Source organism: Geotrypetes seraphini, chromosome 12 (genome assembly GCF_902459505.1).
Source record: "Geotrypetes seraphini chromosome 12, aGeoSer1.1, whole genome shotgun sequence".
NCBI classification, from domain to species: domain Eukaryota; kingdom Metazoa; phylum Chordata; class Amphibia; order Gymnophiona; family Dermophiidae; genus Geotrypetes; species Geotrypetes seraphini.
In genome coordinates this window covers 50,293,002-50,313,093 of record NC_047095.1, presented here as the reverse complement: position 1 = coordinate 50,313,093, position 20,092 = coordinate 50,293,002, and the positions used below count along the sequence as shown (strand labels likewise).

The following is a 20,092-nucleotide window of genomic DNA, read 5'->3' as shown; positions in this document are numbered from 1 at the left end:
ACCTGGTAAGCGGTCGGATGAGATCAGAAAACAAGGTGGATGTTCTTCTTTCTGAAGACTGAACATCCTCTATAATAAAACCCTAAGCGCGCATGCGCACTTAGGAGGCTGTGATCCCTGCAGTCGTGATGTGTGCTTCCGTGGCCGCAATCCATTTGCGATGTGTGGGGCGGCTTGCGGCGCGTGCGTGGGCTTGGGGCGGCTTGTGGCGCATGCACCAGCTTGCGGCGGTTTGTCTCAGCAATGGCAGGAGTTTGTCGTGCGGTAAGAGTTTGTCCCATGCTGGTAAGAAGTGGAGGGGGAGAGGGAAAGGGGGCTACTTTGGGGGAGGGGTGTGCTAGGGGGGCAGACAGCAATCATGCTTTGCTCTGGGAGGAGGGGAACAGAAGGGGGCCACGGAGAGACAGGCAGGCATGGCACAACAGAGAAATACAGGGACGGGGAGGTAAAACGAAGGGAGAAGGCCTGCTGCTGGACAGGGGGGAGCAGGCAAGGGGTGGTGGTGGACAGCCAAGGAAAGAGAGAGACAGAAAGAAAGACAGACAGCGGCCAAGGAGAGAGAAAGAAAGACAGACAGACACACACATCTATTCTAGCATCCGTTAATGTAATGGGCTTAAACACTAGTTATATATATATTTAATCTTGGTACTAGATCCCAATATCTATCACGATAGGATAAAGCCTTGTATTGAAAAATCTTCCACTGTAACTGTACATTATGTATTTTGGTATTAGATCCCTAGTGTGTGTCTCATTAGGATAAAAACTTGTATTGAAAAAACTTGCACTGTTCAGGAAAACTATGGCAAATTGTATGTAACCTGTAAACTCTATATTATGTTTGTATTAGACCCCTAGTTTGTATCAAGTTAGGATACAACCTTCTATCGTAAACTTGTCCTGTAATTATGTCATATTGTATCCTGTTAACTATATTTTATGTATGTTTAACCTGTAACCCGTTCTGAGCTCCTTGGGGAAAATGGGACAGAAAACTAACCCCCTCTTCTACAAAACCGCGCTAGCGGTTTCTAGCGCGGGGAGCTGCGCTGAATGGCCCGCGCTGCTCCCGACCCTCTTTGGAACTCAGTGGGCGTCGGGAGCAGCACGGGCCATTCAGCGCGGCTCTCTGCGCTAAAAACTGCTAGCGCGGTTTCATAGAAGAGGGGGGTAAGTAACTAAATAAATAGGGCGGGGGAGAGAGAGTTTAATCGTGAGTTCTCCACCAAGTCATCTCCATCTCCTTTCCCCTCCCCCCCCCCCCCCCATTTCATTCTCACAGTCTTCCTTCAATACGTGCTGACCTTTCTTCCTTTTCTAAAATCACAGAGGAGGAAACTGCGCATCTCCCTCCAAATTCTCTGCTTGTTCCTCCGATTCCCTTCTCATCTATGTACCTAGCTCTGTTTCTCCTCCTGTCGTCCCTTCTGTCTTTCATAGCTTCAATGAAACGTAGACGGGATGAACTGTTAACGGGTCCTGATGCCTTCAGAATGTGGTTACAGCACTCCTCAAAAAACACTTCACTTGACCCTATCCACCCTTCCAACCACCCTCCCTCCCCCCCCACCCCCTTCTTTCTAATCCAAGCTACTTGAACGTACTGTTCACAGCTACTGTCTTGAGTTTCTTTCATCCCAAGATGTCCTTGATCTACTACGATCTGGCTTTTGCCATCTCGTATATTCTATAGAAGTAGCTTTTGCCAATGGTCAGATCTAAGGGACCTTTTCTGTATCCTCATACTTTGTAACCTGTCTGCTGCTCTTGGCCTCTTCTTTCCGTTCCCCTGGTGCTCTTGTAGTTTTCTGTATCATCTTTACGCTGATAACTCCCAGAGCTACCCCTCTGTACCAGATGTGTCTGTCACCGCTGTCTGGATGTCCCACTGTTCTGTGGCCATGTCTGAAACAGAACATGACCAAAACAGAACTTATCTTTCCCTCTAAACCAGGGGTAGGGAACTCCGGCCCTCGAGAGCCGTATTCCAGTCGGGTTTTCAGGATTTCCCCAATGAATATGCATGAGATCTATTTGCATGCACTGCTTTCAATGCATATTCATTGGGGAAATCCTGAAATCCCGACTGGAATACGGCTCTCGAGGACCGGAGTTCCCTACCCCTGCTCTAAACCTACCATTTTTCCTTTCCAAACCCCCCCCCCCCCCCCCCCCATTCTCTGTTTCTGTGGATAATACTGCCATCCTTCTTGTCTTCGTAGCTCATAATCTTAGGGTCCTCTTTGACTCTTTCTCTGCATATTAACTGCTAAAATCTGTTGTTTCTTCCTCTGTAGCGTCACCTGAATTTGTTCCTACCTTTCTGAACCCACCTCTAAAACCCTTTTACATAGGGGCTCCTTTTACTAAGCTGCGTTAGCGTTTTTAAAGCACGCAGCATTGTAGTGCACGCTAAACCCGAGCTAGAACTAACCCCGAGCTAGAGCTAAACCCGAGCTAAAGCTAAACCCGGCTAGAACTAACGCCAGCTCAATGCTGGCGTTAGGGTCTAGCACGTGCGGCAATTTAGCGCGCGCTATTCGGCACGTTAATGCCCTAACGCGGCTTAGTAAAAGGAGCTCATAGTTTCATCAGCTCTTGTTTAGATTACAGCAGGACATTTAGAATGAGCAGAATATCAATCTCGTAAATAAATAAACGTTCTAATCTAATCTAAAGCTTAACTTTATATACCGAGTCATCATTGTAAGAAAGCTCGACTCGGTTTTAGAACAGTTAAATTAATAAATAGAAACCATAAAAAGAATTCAAAAAAGTTAATTAGCAAAGCATTTAGCAAACAGGGAGGTTTTTTTTTTAAAGATTTACGGAAGAATTGAAACGAACCAGAACTCCTTAAAATAAAAGGAAGATCATTCCAAAGTTGAGAGAATTTAAAAACCAAAGATTGCTCCTCATAGGTCTCTCCCTGAACCATCTCCCTCCCCTTTCTGTCTGTTCAAAATTCTGCTGCACAATTCATCTTCCACCAGTGTCGCCACGCTCACATAACACCTCTCCCCAAGTCACTTCCGTTAGATCCCTATCCATCTCTATATACAGTTAGCTCCTTCTCCTGCTTCTTTTATATCTGCATTTGATCTGCAGATGCTCAGCATCTCTCCTCTCTCTACCCCTTCCTAGACCCTTCCCTGGGAACTCCATTCAACAGGTAAGTCATTCTTATCAGTCTCCTTCACTGCCAGCTCCAGACTCTCTTCATTCCATCTTGTGGCGCAGTACAGACTTTCGGAGTCTATTCAGATCCAGGCTATAGCCAACCATTTTGAGACTGTTTTTAAACCCTTAACCCTTTATTCATCCATATTGTTTTAATCCTTCCCATAATCAATGTAAGCCCCTAATCCCTTATTTGTCCTTTTTCTCTGTCTTGAGAACTGTAGATTGTAAGCTCTTTTGTGCAGGAACATGTTTGTGTGCTGTGCTGCATACGTCTATCAGTACTATAGAAATGATAGGTAGTAGTAAAGACCAGGGGCAAAGAGCCATGGTTGTGGCCCTGGCACACAGCAAGTGTTTGGTGGCATCCTAGGCAGTGGGCTATGTTGTGTACAGTGTTCCCGCTAAGGTGCGCTGGTGTGCGCTTGCGCACAAAATATTACCTGGCAGCGCACAAGTTTCTCGTCACAGCGCACACATTGTAGAGCACAGTTCTTCAACCGCCGGTCCGCAAACAAAATCTTGCCGGTCCGCGAAGGATTCGGTCCCCGCCGCAACGAAAGGCCGGCGTCAGCTGACTTGCAACTTCCTGTTGCAGTCGCTGTGCCGGGACTCCTGCCTTCGCCGGGACTCCTGCCTTCCACCGCGTTTGCCTCCTGCCTTGTCTCCGCACCTCCAGACCAGCAGCGGCAGCTCTGTATGTTTTTAACTTCGGCACAGAGCTGCCCCTAATCAATAGTTTAGCGCGGTTTCATAAGGCAGCCTCGGGGCCTTTGCTAGGCCGGCCCACATCGCATCATCGAAGCGGGCCGGCTATCAAAGGCCCCGAGGCTGCCTCATGAAACCGCGCTAAACTATTGATTAGGGGCAGCTCTGTGCCGAAGTTAAAAGCATACAGAGCTGCCGCTGCTGGTCTGAACTCTTGGGCCGCTGAAGGAGGGCAAAAAGCAGCTATCCTGGAGGTTTCCCTTCCTCTCGCCTTACAGGTTCCTTTTTTCCACCTTTTTTTTTTTCCTTCAAACGGCAACGGGCCCCAGCATCGACATCAATCAAGTAAGTTCCACTGTCAATCAAGCGGTTCTGCTCGGCCAAAGCTTCCCCTGTGACATGAGCCACCCTCAGGGGAAAGAAAGTGACCCACAAAGGTGAGGGGAAGGGGGGCAGATGATGGAAGTTGGGGGGGGGAGAGAGAGAAGGGGCAGATGATGGAATGGAGGAGATGAGAGAGAGAGAGAAGGGGACAGATGATGGAAGTGAGAAGAAGGGAGAGAGAGCAGAAGGCAGATGGATGTCAGTTGAGAGGGGAGAGCAGATGCTGAATGGAAGTGGGGAAAGAACACATACTGGATGGAAGGAGGAGATAAATAAAGGGGGAAGAAAATAGTAAGATAATGGAGGGGTGAGGGAAAGGGGTGACAAGCTGTGTGTAGACACAGTGAAAAGAGGGAAACGGGACTAAATAGTAAGAAAGAATTTAATTTAGATGGAGGCAGAAAATAGAGAAGGAAGACCAGAGAAGAAAAGGGAAGAGAGCAGAGAATGATCAGATCTGAGTGGAGGAAATGAGAAGAGAGATATGCTAAAAACCACAGGGGGGAGGGAAGGATAGAGATGCCAGACCATGAGGGGAACAGAAGGAAGATGATGGATGCTAGACCAAATTGGAGGGTGGGGGGGGGGCAGGAGGAGAGATGGCAGGGAAAGACAGACAGTGAATGGAAGGGGCAGATGCTGGACTGAAGAGACAGAGAAGGTTATCATGCTGCTGTACCGGGCCATGGTACGCCCTCACCTGGAGTACTGCGTCCAGCACTGGTACTTTAAGAAGGACACGGTACTACTCGAAAGGATCCAGAGAAGAGCAACTAAAATGGTTAAGGGGCTGGAGGAGTTGCCGTACAGCGAAAGATTAGAGAAACTGGGCCTCTTCTCCCTTGAGCAGAGGAGATTGAGAGGGGACATGATAGAAACATTCAAGGTACTGAAGGGAATAGACTTAGTAGCTAAGGCAGGGAGAACGAGAGGGCACTCTCTAAAGTTGAAAGGGGATAGATTCCATACAAACGTAAGGAAGTTCTGTGGTAGAAAGCAACATATTTATTTGGCTCATAACTTGCTGGCGCCCGATATTTTTAGCTCACAGTGAAAAAAGTTTGCTCACAACACCCGCCCGCTTAGAGGGAACACTGGTTGTGTACTCTTAAATCTGGGCATGGTGTCACATTTAACAACACTCTCTGAGCCGGAATCATGCTGCTAACCATGACCTGCTTTCTTTTATGGTCAATTTGATAGTGCTATGAAAAATTACAGTTTTTCTGCACCCAAGTCCAAGTGGGGTTAACCATTTCCTCATGGCTTAGAACAGGGGTAGGCAATTCCGGTCCTCAAGAGCCGGAGCCAGGTCAGGTTTTCAGGATCTCCACCATGAATATGTGTGAGATGGATTTGCATGCACTGCCTCCTTGAAAATGCAAATCTATCTCATAAGAACATAAGAATTGCCGCTGCTGGGTCAGACCAGTGGTCCATCATGCCCAGCAGTCCGCTCACGCGGCGGCCCTCCGGTCTAAGACCAGCACCCTAACTGAGACTAGCCCTACCAGCACATGTTCTTGTTCAGCAGAAACTTGTCTAACTTTGTCTTGAATCCCTGGAGGGTGTTTTCCCCTATAACAGCCTCTGGAAGAGCGTTCCAGTTTTCCACCACTCTCTGGGTGAAGAAGAACTTCCTTACGTTTGTACGGAATCTATCCCCTTTCAACTTTAGAGAGTGCCCTCTCGTTCTCCCTACCATGCATATTTATTGTGGATATCCTGAAAACCTGACCTGGCTCCGGCTCTCGAGGACCGGAATTGCCTACCCCTGGCCTAGAAGTAAGTCTGCCTCCAATCTGTTATGTGATCTTTTAGCTGGGTTTGTGGGGGTTTTTTAATCTCTCAGAAGTGATGATCCGATCCATTAGTAGGACTTGTTTTATGAATAATTTGTTACTCATACCAGCTACCACAAGTCAACAGTGAAAGGAACAGACAAGAGTCATCTTTATAATCAAACAATTACATGCAGGCAGCATTACAATAATCTTTATCTGTTCTGTGGCATAACGAAGAAAACACGGAAAGGGTGCCAGTAATCTAATATAAAATGCAACAGCTGTGGCACACAATTGCACAGCCTCAGTAGAAGAATTATTATGATATTAGTATGACGATGACATTATCCTTTCATTTCTAGAGCAAAAAGCCTTAGCAGTCTCAAGTGAACTTCAGGAAAACCAGAGTTACATGAGCCTTGAAATATTGATTTATGCTTGCCTGAAGCAAAGAGAACCATTATTTCCCTCTACCCATCATAAGGAATATAAAATTATAATGATATCTGAAGACTTCTCTTTCCCAGACTCCCACAGCCATGTGCTATAGAATGGAATCTTGGGTGTGTCATGGTTCCATCAAGGTCTAAAATGGAGGCAATCATTGTTGAATTATGGTGACGGCCATTAAAATACAGATTTCCCAGGTTTAATGGGGATATAAGGAAATGCTCTTCTTGTTGTAGGTTGGCAAGATAATTTAAATTCCTTTGCTATAGAAAGAGGGTTTTAAAAAAAAGAGAGATTTGACATACAAGGGTCATTTCATAAATAATGCACACTTTTTATTTATTTTTTTTAATTTACATGGTTTTTTTTTCCAAGTATTTCTTTACAATCCTTCAATATAGTCTCCCTGCTTTGTCATGACCAAGTCCTAACGTCCAGGAAGCTTCATTATTCCATCCAAGACACTGTTTTTGTTCAATTGCCGAATGGCTTGGGTACCGGCGGAAGAAAGCTCTTCCAAAGAAGCAAAACTATGTCCATGCATGTTTCAACTTTGGAAAAAGGTCGAAGTCTGGTGGACTCATGTCTGGACTGTAGGGAGCATGAGGTAACACTTCCCAGCCATATTCGCGTAGTTTTTCAATGACGAGTGGAGAGCTCCATCTTCCCCATGACCCAAAAAATTTCAACGAGCTCAATCAAAACTCAAACAAATGATGATTTTTGCTTATGATCATGAAGGCATCATCATACAGACAAAGTTCCATGTGTAAGAAGTGTCACAGCAGTGGATTATCGTGATTTATTTGGCAAAAAATGCGCAGAAAAATGCACAAAACCTGACCTCAGTTGCTCTTGGCTGAGCCACTCATTCTTCACGACAACGTTCGCCCGCACATAGGGAATGTGATTGAAAAATTATGCGAATACGGCTGGGAGGTGTTACCTCATGCTCCCTACAGTCCAGACATGAGTCCACCAGACTTCGACTTTTTTCCAGAGTTGAAACAACCTCTGCGTGGACATCGTTTTGCATCTCTGGAAGAGCTTTCTTCCGCCGTTACCCGAGCCATTCGGCAACGGAACAAAAAACAGTGTCTTGGATGGAAGAATGAAGCTTCCCGGACGTTGGAACTCAGTCATTTCAAAGCAGGGAGACTATATTGAAGGATTGTAAAGAAATACTTGGGAAAAAGAAAATAAAACATGTAAATTAAAAAAAAAAAAAAATAGTGTTGATTATTTATGAAATGACCCTCATATTAAAAGCTTTAGTTGAATTGTAAATTTAAGCTTAGTGTACTTTTTTCTTTTATCAATCTACAAGCTTATGCTCACCTGAAGGGCATATTGATTATTGACATGTAATCACATATAGGAGTAGATTCAGAAATTGGCATCAAAATCTGGGCACTGAAAAAAATATGCTGAGCGCTATTCTATAAAAAGTACTCTGAGTTGGGTGCCATTTATAGAATAGGGCGAAGCGCTGGGATCCGTGCACAACTTTGGGCGCAATGATTTACACCAACTGAAACCTTGTGCAAATCCTCACATGTAAGTTAGGCACGGATTCCCCGAAGCAATACCTTTAGTGAATGCCCCCCGACCACGCCCCCTTTTCCAGCTGTGCATTAAAAAATTTGAGGGAAGATCTTTATAGAATAGCACTTGGCAAGATCTTAGCACAAATCTTAATTGGAGCCAATTAACTGCAATAATTGGTTGTTAGCGTCCAGTTATTGATAGTTAACGGCTTATTACTCAAATTGTCGGATGCCCAAATTTGTGTGCACAATTTTGGGTGCCATATATAGAATGTGGGAGATGATGTACAGTTGTGAAATAGGGACATGGAATATATCAGCTGTTGCACCTGGATCATGATTAACAACTTAGATTTTTTTAAATTTTTGCAAAATCTTGTCAGGCTTCCTAATTTTCACAAGAATAGGCTATCACACAAATGTATAATCACCTGAACAGGTATTTCAGAGAGAAACCAGGGGTCTCAAGTGCTCCCAGCCAGAAGCCCGATGTGTATTACAAAGCTAGTGGCTTATTCGGGGAGCTATCATCGGTCCCGTTTATGCTCTCTATACCAATAATTTATAGTTGTTTTTATATTTTTATGTTTATATATATTTTATTTTTTTATGCTTTTTTGTGCTATTTTCTATAATTAGCACAGCTGAAATACTCATATATCGCTCTTCCGTTTTAATAGAAATTACTTAGCTTTCATGTTCTTTGGCTGAAAATATCATATATCAATTTTGAGAAGAAGATTGATATATGATATTTTCAGCCAAAGAACATGAAAGCTAAGTAATTTCTATTAAAACGGAAGAGCGATATATGAGTATTTCAGCTGTGCTAAATATAGAAAATAGCACAAAAAAGCATAAAAAAATAAAATATATATAAACATAAAAATATAAAAACAACTATAAATTATTGGTATAGAGAGCATAAACGGGACCGATGATAGCTCCCCGAATAAGCCACTAGCTTTGTAATACACATCGGGCTTCTGGCTGGGAGCACTTGAGACCCCTGGTTTCTCTCTGAAATACCTGTTCAGGTGATTATACATTTGTGTGATAGCCTATTCTTATAAGATTTTAGTGTGATTCACAAATTTTGGAAAGTGGGTTCCTAATTTTCACACCAGAGGAAAAGTAATTATCTTTTTTTTTTCTGGGAAAACTAGCATGGAGAAGAATCAGGGCTCAGATGTACTAAAGCCAGCGATCGTCGCTAAACCTATTTTAACAGCTTTAGCGACGGTCACATTTGCTGATTCGATGCAGAAAACGGCTCACCACGTGATTTTCTGCAAGATCACTCATTCCCCGATCTGACCATGCAAATAAGCTCATTAATATTGAAATGCCATGTAAACTAGTAGAGCGATTGATGCTTTAACATGGCTCCCCGATGCACAAAAGAAAATGACCACTTTTAGCGATCCAAACATGCACAATATCTCCCCATTGGAAAAAAAGCAGCCCCCCACCAATGAGGGCCCTCCTCAACAAACCAGCACCTGGAACTGCCCCCCCCCCCCCCGTGACAGTGAAAATGGCAGGAGGAATGCCCACTTCCTCTTGCCATGCTGACCTCAACCCCCCACGTGAGAAAAAATGGCAGAAGGGATGCCCACTCCCTCCTGCCATGGCGACTCCCCCCCCCCGCGCAAAAGAAAATTGGCAGGAGGGATACCCACTCCCTCCTGCCAACCGAGACCACCCCTAACCATCCCCTAATATCTCCCTTCGACCCACCCCTAAAAAAGGCAGGAGGGATGCTCACTCCCTCCTGCCACCGGATGTTCCACTGAACCTTCAGAATTCTCCCCCCCCCCCCGCCCCCTGGATACCTTTTCCGTTGGATTCAGGAGGGAAGCACGGACCCTCCACCTTCAATGCCTGCCAATCCGAATTGGCAAGCCATCCCTCCTCGGTGTATCATGTGATGCACAGGGAGGAACCCAAGGCCCTGATTGGTGAGGGACCTTAGGCGTCTGAGCCAATAAGGGCTTTGGGCCCCTCCTTGTGTATCACATGATGCACCGAGGAGGGAAGGCCTGCCATTTTGGATCAGCGGGCCATTAAAGTGGAGGGATCTTGCTTCCTTCCTGCGTCCAATAGAAAAGGTACTGGGAGGGGATTCAGGGGAGCATCTGGTGGCAGGAGGGAATGGGCATCGTACCTGACAATTTTCTTTCATAGAGAGGTGGGAGGTGGAAATCACTATGGCAGGAGTGGGTGGGCATCCCACCTGCCAATTTTCTTTCACATGGGGTGGAGGAGTCGCCATGGTAGGAGGGAATGGGCATCCCTTCTGCCATTTTTTCTCATGCAGGTGGGGGGGGGTCAACATGGCAGGAGGAAATGGGCATTCCTCCTGCTGTTTTCACTGCCGCAGGGTGGGGGTCGGGGGTCGGTTTTCGGTGCCAGTTCATCGGGGAGGGCTGTTATCAGCTGGGGGGGTGCTTTTTCTTTTTTTCTTTAATGGGGCAGATATTGTGTGTGTGTGTAACACGCACAGAATCTGTGCCCATTAAAAAAAAAAAATGTTTCCTGCCTTGAACAGCTGCGTGGCAGGAGGCTGTTTTCGGGGCTTCCCCTGCCTCTCAGCTGTTCGGACTTTCCCTACCGGCTCTGCGCATGTGTGAGAGTTGCTCTTCACAGCCATCAATCGAACGGGAGAGACGGGGATTACAACGACCCTCTGCGTGAGTCATTTGCATGCAAACCTTTTAGTGCATCAATAGCTCTTTTTGAATCAGTCAAAAATCCAGATCAGAGAGACATATAAGGTCTTTCCAACCCTCTTTAGTACATCTAGGCTCAGGTATCTAAAAAAGTAAAGGCACCTATAAGAAACATTGATAAGATTCTTAAAATTTTAATTCCTAGATTTTATAGTTAAAAAAAAAAATTAACAGTAAGGAACTATAGCATTAAGAATGCTTTCACAAGCTCTTGTGTCATAAAAAGAACAACTGTTGACTTGTGTTTTAAACTGTTGTATTTCTTTTTTTCTTTCCTATAGCAAGTCCACATGCAACCCCATCGACACTTCACTTTCCAACATCGCCTATTATTCAACAGCCCGGGCCATACTTCTCCCACCCAGCAATCCGCTATCATCCTCAGGAGACTCTGAAAGAGTTTGTCCAACTTGTCTGTCCCGATGCTGGCCAGCAGGCTGGACAGGTGGGATTCCTAAATGTAAGGAAACATTTTTAATTCATTTACAAGTGCTTGTTAACGTATGCAATGACAAGTATTCCCAAATCATTCCCTTTCTCTTTTTTTTTTTTAAATTTGTCGAGCAGGAAAGGTAAATCATGACTTCTGGAGGAAAAGGGAAATATGAAGTGAATTTTCAACAGCATACTAAACAAAGATATCTAGATCAATGCTGATGGACGCTCAGGGGTAAATTCTCTGTAATACGTCTTTATGCCGCCTAAGTAGCGTCTAAGTAGTGCCTGCCCCTCACCACTCCCATGTTACGCCCATGTCACGCCCACGCCCATGTCACTATGCCTTCCTTAAACGTTATCTTACGTCTATCTTTTTTGGACGTCTACCTGGCGTCTAGCTACGTCTAACTCCTAATTAACGCTCATTAAGACCCTTAACGCCGTAATTATTCAATTACTTCGGACGTCTAAAGCACGCCTAAGTTTAGACGTACTATAGAGAATTTACTCCTCAGTGGCTAAATTAGTTGATCTAATTATGGGTGGCCCGGGCGATTGAAATTATTTAAGGGAGAGAAGTTAGAAACCTAACACTAATTTTCAGCACTAGCGAGATAATTTTTAAAGGGGACACCTAGTTAAAGTGCCACGTAAGGTGCCTATGTTAAGGTTATTTTATAAATACAAGTGAGCACCTACTTGTCTTTGTAAGATACTATTGGAAGTGGCAGGCACATTTTTAAAGTGTGCACTTTTGCGCTGTTGCTATCGTGGAAGAGGTCATTTATGCATGTATGTGACCAGATCCTCATGTAAATGATTAAGATACACTCAAGAAGGTCTGTTTTTACCACTTTAAAGAATGCACCCCCTTCTAAAATTACCCTCCAGATGTTTAACTTAGGTGCACAAATTTGAATATACAGAGAGCTGGTCTAAATAAAACCAGCTCTATATGTGCCTGAAGCTGGAAATTATCCCTTTCCTCCAGATGATGACTGGAAGAAATAAGCTGATAAAACCAGGCTTGTCCAACCTTCTTGTATTGGGGCCACATTTAATATTTCATAACATTTGGAGGGCCAAGACACATACATTAAGGGGAGAGTGTGGCGCAGTGGTTAAAGCTACAGCCTTAGCACCCTGGGGTTGTAGATTCAAACCCATGCTGCTCCTTGTGACCCTGGGCAAGTCACTTAAACCCCCAATTGCCCCAGGTACATTAGATAGATTGTGAGCCCACTGGGACAGATAGGGAAAAATGCTTGAGTACCTGAATAAATTCATGTAAGCCATTCTGAGCTCCCCTGGGAGAACAGTATAGAAAATAGACTAAATAAATAGTGTGAAAAGCTTCAGCCTCTGATCACCAGAGCTGGTATTGTGACATCACAATGCCTCATTCCACCAATGCCTAAGAGCCAATCTCATCAGTGATGTCACAATGGCTTGATTGTCCTGTACTTGGCTCCTTTACTACATTTTGATTTCTAGAGTGGTGCAGTGGTTAAAGCTACAGCCTCAGCACCCTGAGGTTGTGGGTTCAAACCCATGCTGCTCCTTGTGACCCTGGGCAAGTCACTTAATCCCCCCATTGCTCTAGGTACATTAGAAAGACTGTGAGCCTAGACTGTGAGCCCGCCGGGACAGACAGGGAATAATGCTTGAGTACCTGAATAAATTCATGTAAACCATTCTGAGCTCTCCTGGGAGAACGGTATAGAAAATTGAATAAATAAATAAATAAATACAATACATGAGCACGCTCACGCTCTCCCTCTCCTATGCTTCCCTCCCATCTTCCCCCAGGTAATATTGCCTCTGTCTCACTCCCCCCTCTCCCATCCAGTATCTCCTCCTCTCCCTATTAACATCCAGCATTGTCTGTCTTTCTTTCTGTGTCTCTACTCCCCCCCCCCCAAACAACTGCACCATTCAGCATTGCCCCTGCCTATTTCTCTTCCTCCGTCCAGCACTGCTTATCTCTTTCTCTCCCTCCTCTTCTGCAGTATTTCCCCTTTCTGCTGTCTCTCCAGCCCATTTAACACCTGTCTCTCTCTCTCTCCCCCCAACCTCCTTTTTCACCATTGCCCTTTCTCTCTCTTTTCTTTCTCCTAATCTAGCATCACCCTATCCTGTTTTTCTTTCTCCTCTCCCATCCAGTCTTGTCCTGTTTCTGTTTTCTTTTCCTCTCATCCAGTATTGCCCATTTCTCTTTCATCCATCTAGTTTTGCCCTTTTTCTCTCTGGCTACCATCCCATCTACCTCTTTGCAGCATAATTTCTTTCCGCCCACTGTATCTCTGCCAGGTCCATGTTACTACTTGCTGTGCTGGTCCCATCTCCTCTAACATATATGGAACTAGCACTAGAGAATGACACGGGGACAAATTTGTCCCTGTCCCCGAAGGAACTCAATTTCCCCGTCCCATCCCCATGAGTTTTGTCACTATCCTTGTCCCTGCACCATTCCTGTAAGCTTTGCCTTAACCACACAAGCCTTGAATATTTATGATTTTAAAGTGTTTGAGGCTTGTGCAGATGAGGACAGAGCTTAGGCATTGGTGGAATGAGGCATTATGACATCACAATCTGAGCCCTAGAATGTTGCTATTTATGATTTGAAAGTGTTTGAGGCTTGTGCAGATGAGGACAGAGCTTAGGCATTGGTGGAATGAGGTATTATGACATCACAATCTGAGCCCTAGAATGTTGCTATTTATGATTTCAAAGTGTTTGAGGCTTGTGCAGATGAGGATAGAGCTTAGGCATTGGTGGAATGAGGCATTATGACATCACAATCTGAGCCCTAGAATGTTGCTATTTATGATTTGAAAGTGTTTGAGGCTTGTGCAGATGAGGACAGAGCTTAGGCATTGGTGGAATGAGGCATTATGACATCACAATCTGAGCTCTAGAATGTTGCTATTTATGATTTGAAAGTGTTTGAGGCTTGTGCAGATGAGGACGGAGCCTGCAGGAATGGGGCAGGGACAGGAAAAAAAACTTGCGGGGATGAGACGGGAAAATGAGTTCCTGCAGGGACGGGGAAAAATTTGTCCCCGTGTCATTCTCTAACCAGCACAAGAAGCAGTAGGGGCTGCAGAGAGTTGCTGTCTCTGCTCCTTCCTTAGTTGCTTATTAACATGAGCCCAAGAGTAGTAGAACAGGAAAGAGAGGAGGCAGCAGGTCTGCAGGCTGGGACAGTTGCAGTTGGAGCTAGGGAGATTTAACCTCCCCAAGCCTCTTATATAGTACAGGCATATATAGAGGCATAGCCAGCCCTCTTGATTTTGGAGGGACCCAGAGGTAGACTGGAGGGGGACAAAATATTCCCTGCACCCCATGCATTAAAATTCAGACCTTTGCTGGCCAAAGCCCCGCTGGCCAAGAAATGCCCTGCCAAGCTATTCCCCTCTTCCTGATGCTGCTGCAGTAACCCAGGACTCCCGGCATCAGCAGCTTCTAGCACTCTGCCGATTTTTTGGTTACTGAGTCAGAGGGGCGGGACTCGAGCAGGGAGGAGGATATATGCCCTAGCCTGGCATGATTCCAGAGAGAGAGAGAGAGACTTCCCTGAGCTCACCTTATACAAATCCTAATTTTGCAGAGAACCCAATCTTCGCCTCATTATCACTTCAGAGGTCTGACTACTGCCTTCAATCCAATACAGAAATAATTTAAATATACCTACGGTTCGCAGAATGCTTTCTAGTTTTGAAATTTAAGATAGTAAGAAAACACATTACACCTTAGGTTTGTATACCGCGCCATCTCCGCAAGCACAGAGCTCAGCACGGTTTACAGAATTAAGAGGAAAGGAACTACAATGAAGGATAAAGGAGAGGGACTAAGAGGATAGAGAGGGACAGAGTACTGGAGAAAGGGAGGTGATTAGATTTTTGCAAAGAGCCAAGTTTTCAAGTGTTTGCGGAAGGATTGGAAGGAGCTTGAGTTTCTGAGTGGGGATGAGAGGTTGTTCCAGAGTTCTGTGGTTCTAAAGGGGAGAGATGTTCCAAGTTTTCCTGCGCGGGATATACCTTTTATGGAGGGGAATGATAGTTTCAGCTTTTGGGAAGGTCTGGTGGAGTGTGGTTTTGAGGAATTCCAAAAGAGTGGGATAACGGGAGGAAAGTCGCCATGTAGGATCTTGAAGGCTAAGCAGGCACATTTAAAGAGGACTCTGGAGTATACTGGGAGCCAGTAAAGCTTGGAGAGGAGTGGGGAGACGTGATCGAGCTTGCCTTTTGCGAAAATAAGCTTAGCCGCGGCGTTCTGAATTAGCTGAAGACTATGGAGGTTTTTCTTAGTTAGGCTTATATAGATGGAGTTGCAGTAGTCCAGTCTAGAGAGGATGGTAGATTGAACGAGGACGGTAAAGTGAGAATGATGAAAGCAGGATCTCACTTTCCTCAACATATGAAGGCAAAAGAAGCATTTTTTTTATCAAAGAGTTTTTTGAGCGTTAAGCCACTTGGATTTGAGAGGCAGCTTATGTTTATTATCCCCCGAAGAAGACCCGTTGAGGGTTGAAACGCCCAACAAAGGAGAGGGCGTCGGGAGTTGTTATAATATCAACATTGATGGTGGCAGGTTCCACCGAGTTTCAAAGCTAAGTGTCGTCTTTCCTTTAGAATTTTAAGTTATGTATGATTACATCCATAAGGTTCTTAAAAAGACAAATTTTTAGGCCTTATATAGACATTTTCTATATTTATTACATTTTTAAGAAGATTAATTTAGGATACTGAAAATGAATTAAATGTTTAACGTTAAAAATGAATTAAAAGATTTTATTTAAGTAAGGTATATAAATAATAAAGATTAATTAGCATTTAAATAGTTTGATAGAAGGTGGTGGACATAGATGATTATAACAAAATACAAGACAGGAACCTGGAATGGTATATATCATAAGAGGTTCCAAATATTGATGTCTGTATAATTTATGATATGTCCACCATGAATTTATTAAAATATTTAGAAAGGAAATAAGTAACATTATATTTAAAGCAGTTGATTAGAGTTTATCAAAAATTTATTATTAATTCATATATAATTTATCTGTTATCACAATGGTTATAATTAGTTAAAGACTCCATTGTTTGTTTGAAAATTTGTTCCCCCTTTTCCTTTTTTTTCTCTGCTGAAAACGTTTTGATATAAGGGGTCAATGTTTTTTTTAAAGCTTTTTTCTGTAATATTATAATGCAATGACAGTTCAAGCAACTGTTCGGATTCAGCTTGCTTTCGCAGTCAGCTTATGACCTTTGTTTAAGAAATCATGCTCTGCTCAGTATGTACAGAATATCTCATTCTACATATTCCAGGTCTTCCTGATTTGAATAATGTCTGCAATATGATAGCAGATACATATCTGCCTAGACAACAGATCAATATTCTGGTTTTTCCTTTCTGGGTTTCTTTGCCTTTGCATCGTTGAAACAATTGTTTGCTGCTGGGCAGAGTAAGCGCATTCTCAAATAGCATTCAAGAAAAGTAGTCTGGAGAAATGTGGTTTTGTTCTATGGCCGGCATAACTCTGAGAAACCACAACCCTTATCATTGCTGGAAGCACATGGCACTATAAACTGGGGTGCTCTTTTACTAATCTTGCGGTAGGATTTGCATTTACTGCATGTTAACAGCAGCAATTAACCCAGTGGCAATGATCACTTTTTAAATGTTGACCATTGCAGGCAGAATTAGACCCCCCCAGTATTCAATGTTAGGCCATGTCCAGCCACTGGCACTGAAGAGTCAGGGTTGGGCGGACTGTTTCTTGCCACCAAGAGTGGCTGATATTAAGTTTGGACCCACATATGGAGATGCTGTGTCTTTTCTTCCTCCTCCTACCCCGATGAACAGTGGTCCTCTTCTTCCCCCCCCCCCCCCCCACAACAAGGCCCTCTCTTCTTCCATTCTCCCCCAATAAACAAGGCTCCTCTGATAGTCGTTCATCCCCCAACACTAGTAAGCTCTCTTCTGAGTCTACCATTGCAGTCATTGGTGGTCTTTGGGGTAGGAGTAATGCCCAGTCATTCCTGCCCATGACCTCCAGCAGCTCACCAGGGACTAGTAAAGGTAGATCCAAGGCCCATGGGGGGTCAGGGAGGGGGTTCATTTGATGGATGGGGGGGGTTTATGAGTAGTAGGGAGCTTCTGATTGGGGCTCAGGGTCTTGTGTAAGGGGGGTTGGGGTTTCTGATTGTGGGCTCAGGGTCTTGTGCATGCATGGGGTGGGGGGTAGTGCTGGTGCTGATCAGAGATGAGGGGACAGTTCTGCAACCCCTTTAAGATGTGGTCTAGGAACATTTGGTTGCTCTTGGAGGTCCAATGCTCCCAGGCCACTGAAATATCACTGCTTGCAAGGCGGCTTGTATGCAGTTTGGGCGTTAGCAACCTGTGGTACAGAGGTTACTACAGGCTGGTGATTTTGCATGGTAAGTCAAGGTGTATTAGAAGCTCACCCTTTACCATATCTCGATAACTTCCTCCCCAAGATGGTTGAAAGTAGGAGTTTGTGATCTGCCAGCTTGCCATTAAGCTTTGTTGGAAAGTTTTGGTGAGTCTGATGAGGATCAGGAGGGTTATCCTGCCGTAGTTTGTGTGAAGACATCAGATGGGGAGATAGAGGGATTGTTGGGTCCCACAGTTTTTATTAGTTCCGGAGAGAGTTGTATGGGAGGAGAACCTACAAGCCTTACAGTTCTTTAGAAGATCAGATGTGAGGGAGGTTAGAATTGCATGCTTCAGGTGACTGATGGGGGAGAGGTCATTATTTGAGAGGACTTAGCCAGATAGTGTTACTGGTCTTCTTCATTCAGAAGCACCGAGGAAAGAAAAAACTGAGCTGACCCAGGATGGCAGATAAGGGAGACACTCAAAACACAAAGAAATGCAGTGTTCTCAGGCACACGAGGCATGCAGTCTGTTTCCATTATGTTTCTTATATTTTTTATTGCCATGATTTGGATAGTGTGTACCAGATGTGTACAGCAGTCTACATAAGTAGACAATCCCTACCGTTTGGGACTAGAATATAGTCGAAAGTGAGAAGATGCAGAACAAGAAACAAACAAGAGACTTTGATGAAAACCAGCAAAGCTCTTCAGACCAGATCTACTTATTATAATTGGGTAAAGCTGCAAGAATCACAGCTCTGCTTCTAAAACAATCTATAACAATAGAGTAGACTTATATTATTAGTGCCACTATTAAATATTTCAGTAGCATGACTTGATGTGTTCAGGCACACAAAACAGAAACAGTCTCTACTCAGTAGTTGGAGACACAAGGACAAGGTGAAAAGAAACAGAAACATGATGGTTGATAAAGGCCAAATGGCCCATCCAGTCTGCCCATCCGCAGTAACCATTATCTCTTCTCTCTGAGAGATCCCAGGCTTTCTTGAATTCAGACACAGTCTTTATTTCCACCACCTCTTCCGGGAGACTGTTCCACGCATCTACCACCCTTTCCGTAGAAAAGTATTTCCTCAGATTACACCGGAGCCTATCACCTCTTAACTTCATCCTATGCCCTCTCATTCCAGAGTTTCCTTTCAAATGAAAGAGACTCACCTCATGCACATTTGCATCACGTAGGTATCTCAACGTCTCTATCATATCTCCCCTCTCCCGCCTTTTCTCCAAAGTACACAGATTGATATCTTTAAGTCTGTCCCCATAAGCCTTATGATGAAGACTATGCACCATTTTAGTAACCTTCCTTGGACCGACTCTAGTTATTATTTGGGTGTCAGGTCAAAAGCGCGCCGGGATAAAGGCGCGCGCAGACAATTGAGCGCAGCGCCGAGGCGCGCAGCGTAGAAAATTACAGTTTTTACGGCTATGACATGGGGGGACGTGGGGGGGAACCCCCCCACACTTTACTTAAGAGAGATTGCGCCGCATTGTGGGGGCGTTGTGGGGGGTTGTAACCCCCCACATTTTACTGAAAACTTCACTTTTTCCCTGTTTTTAGGGAAAAAGTTAAGTTTACAGTAAAATGTGGAGGGTTAAAACCCCCCCAAACCCCCCACAACGCCGGCGCGATCTCTATTAAGTAAACTGGGGGGGCTCCCCAACAAAACTCCCCATCGGAGCCCCTAAAAACTGTAATTTTCTTCGGCGCGTGCCTCCGTCTTGCGCTCAGTTGTCGGCACGCGCCTTTGTCTTTCGCGGGGTTGTCTATGAACTATTATTTAAGTATTACAGTAAAAGCATATTTAGCACAAGAGGGTTAATATCAGGAAGAGTTAGGAGGTTCCTCTTCATTCTATATAGTGTGCCAAAATTCGGCATGTTACTTTCATGCTATAAGGGGAAAGGGCAAGGGGACTTGTATACTGCCTTTTTGTGGCTTTGGCATTCAAAGGCGACATTCAAAGTGGTGACTTGCCCAGGGTCACAAGGAGTAGCACTGGGATTTGATCTCCCAACCTCAGGGTGCAGAGGCAGCAGCTCTACCAGTGAGCCACACCTTCCCCCCAATTACATGAAGAAACAAATGTGACATTGCAGGTACGCATGCGAAGGCACTTAGGCGCTATTCTGTAACTTGACACCTCAGCGTTCTAGTGTCTAACTGCAAAGAAGAGCTGACGCTGGCATGGACTGTTAAAGAGGTGTATGGAAAGGGAAGGGGCGCGTGCGGTAGTGGAGGGACAGAGAGGAGGACGGGTGCCGGCACCCCCCACCAAGATGGCACCCGGAGTGGAACGCCCTCCCGCCCCTCCCTTACTACGCCACTGCAAGTAGTGCTTGTTAATGCCAATTGTTGGTATTCATTGCCAGTTAATTAAGAATAGCCTTACTGGGTCAGACCAATGGTCCATCAAGCCCAGTAGCCACTAGTTCTCACC

At 44.7% G+C, this 20,092-nt stretch overlaps 1 protein-coding gene across 1 annotated transcript in view; it reads left to right on the top strand.

Annotated features, from left to right (window-relative positions):
- NFIA (nuclear factor I A) overlaps positions 1-20,092 on the top strand; it is a 661,499-nt gene that overhangs the window by 531,670 nt on the left and 109,737 nt on the right. The window contains exon 8 of the mRNA XM_033917100.1: positions 11,070-11,248. Within this exon, the coding sequence (XP_033772991.1) occupies positions 11,070-11,248 (179 nt within the window). The remainder of the gene's footprint in view (positions 1-11,069; positions 11,249-20,092) is intronic.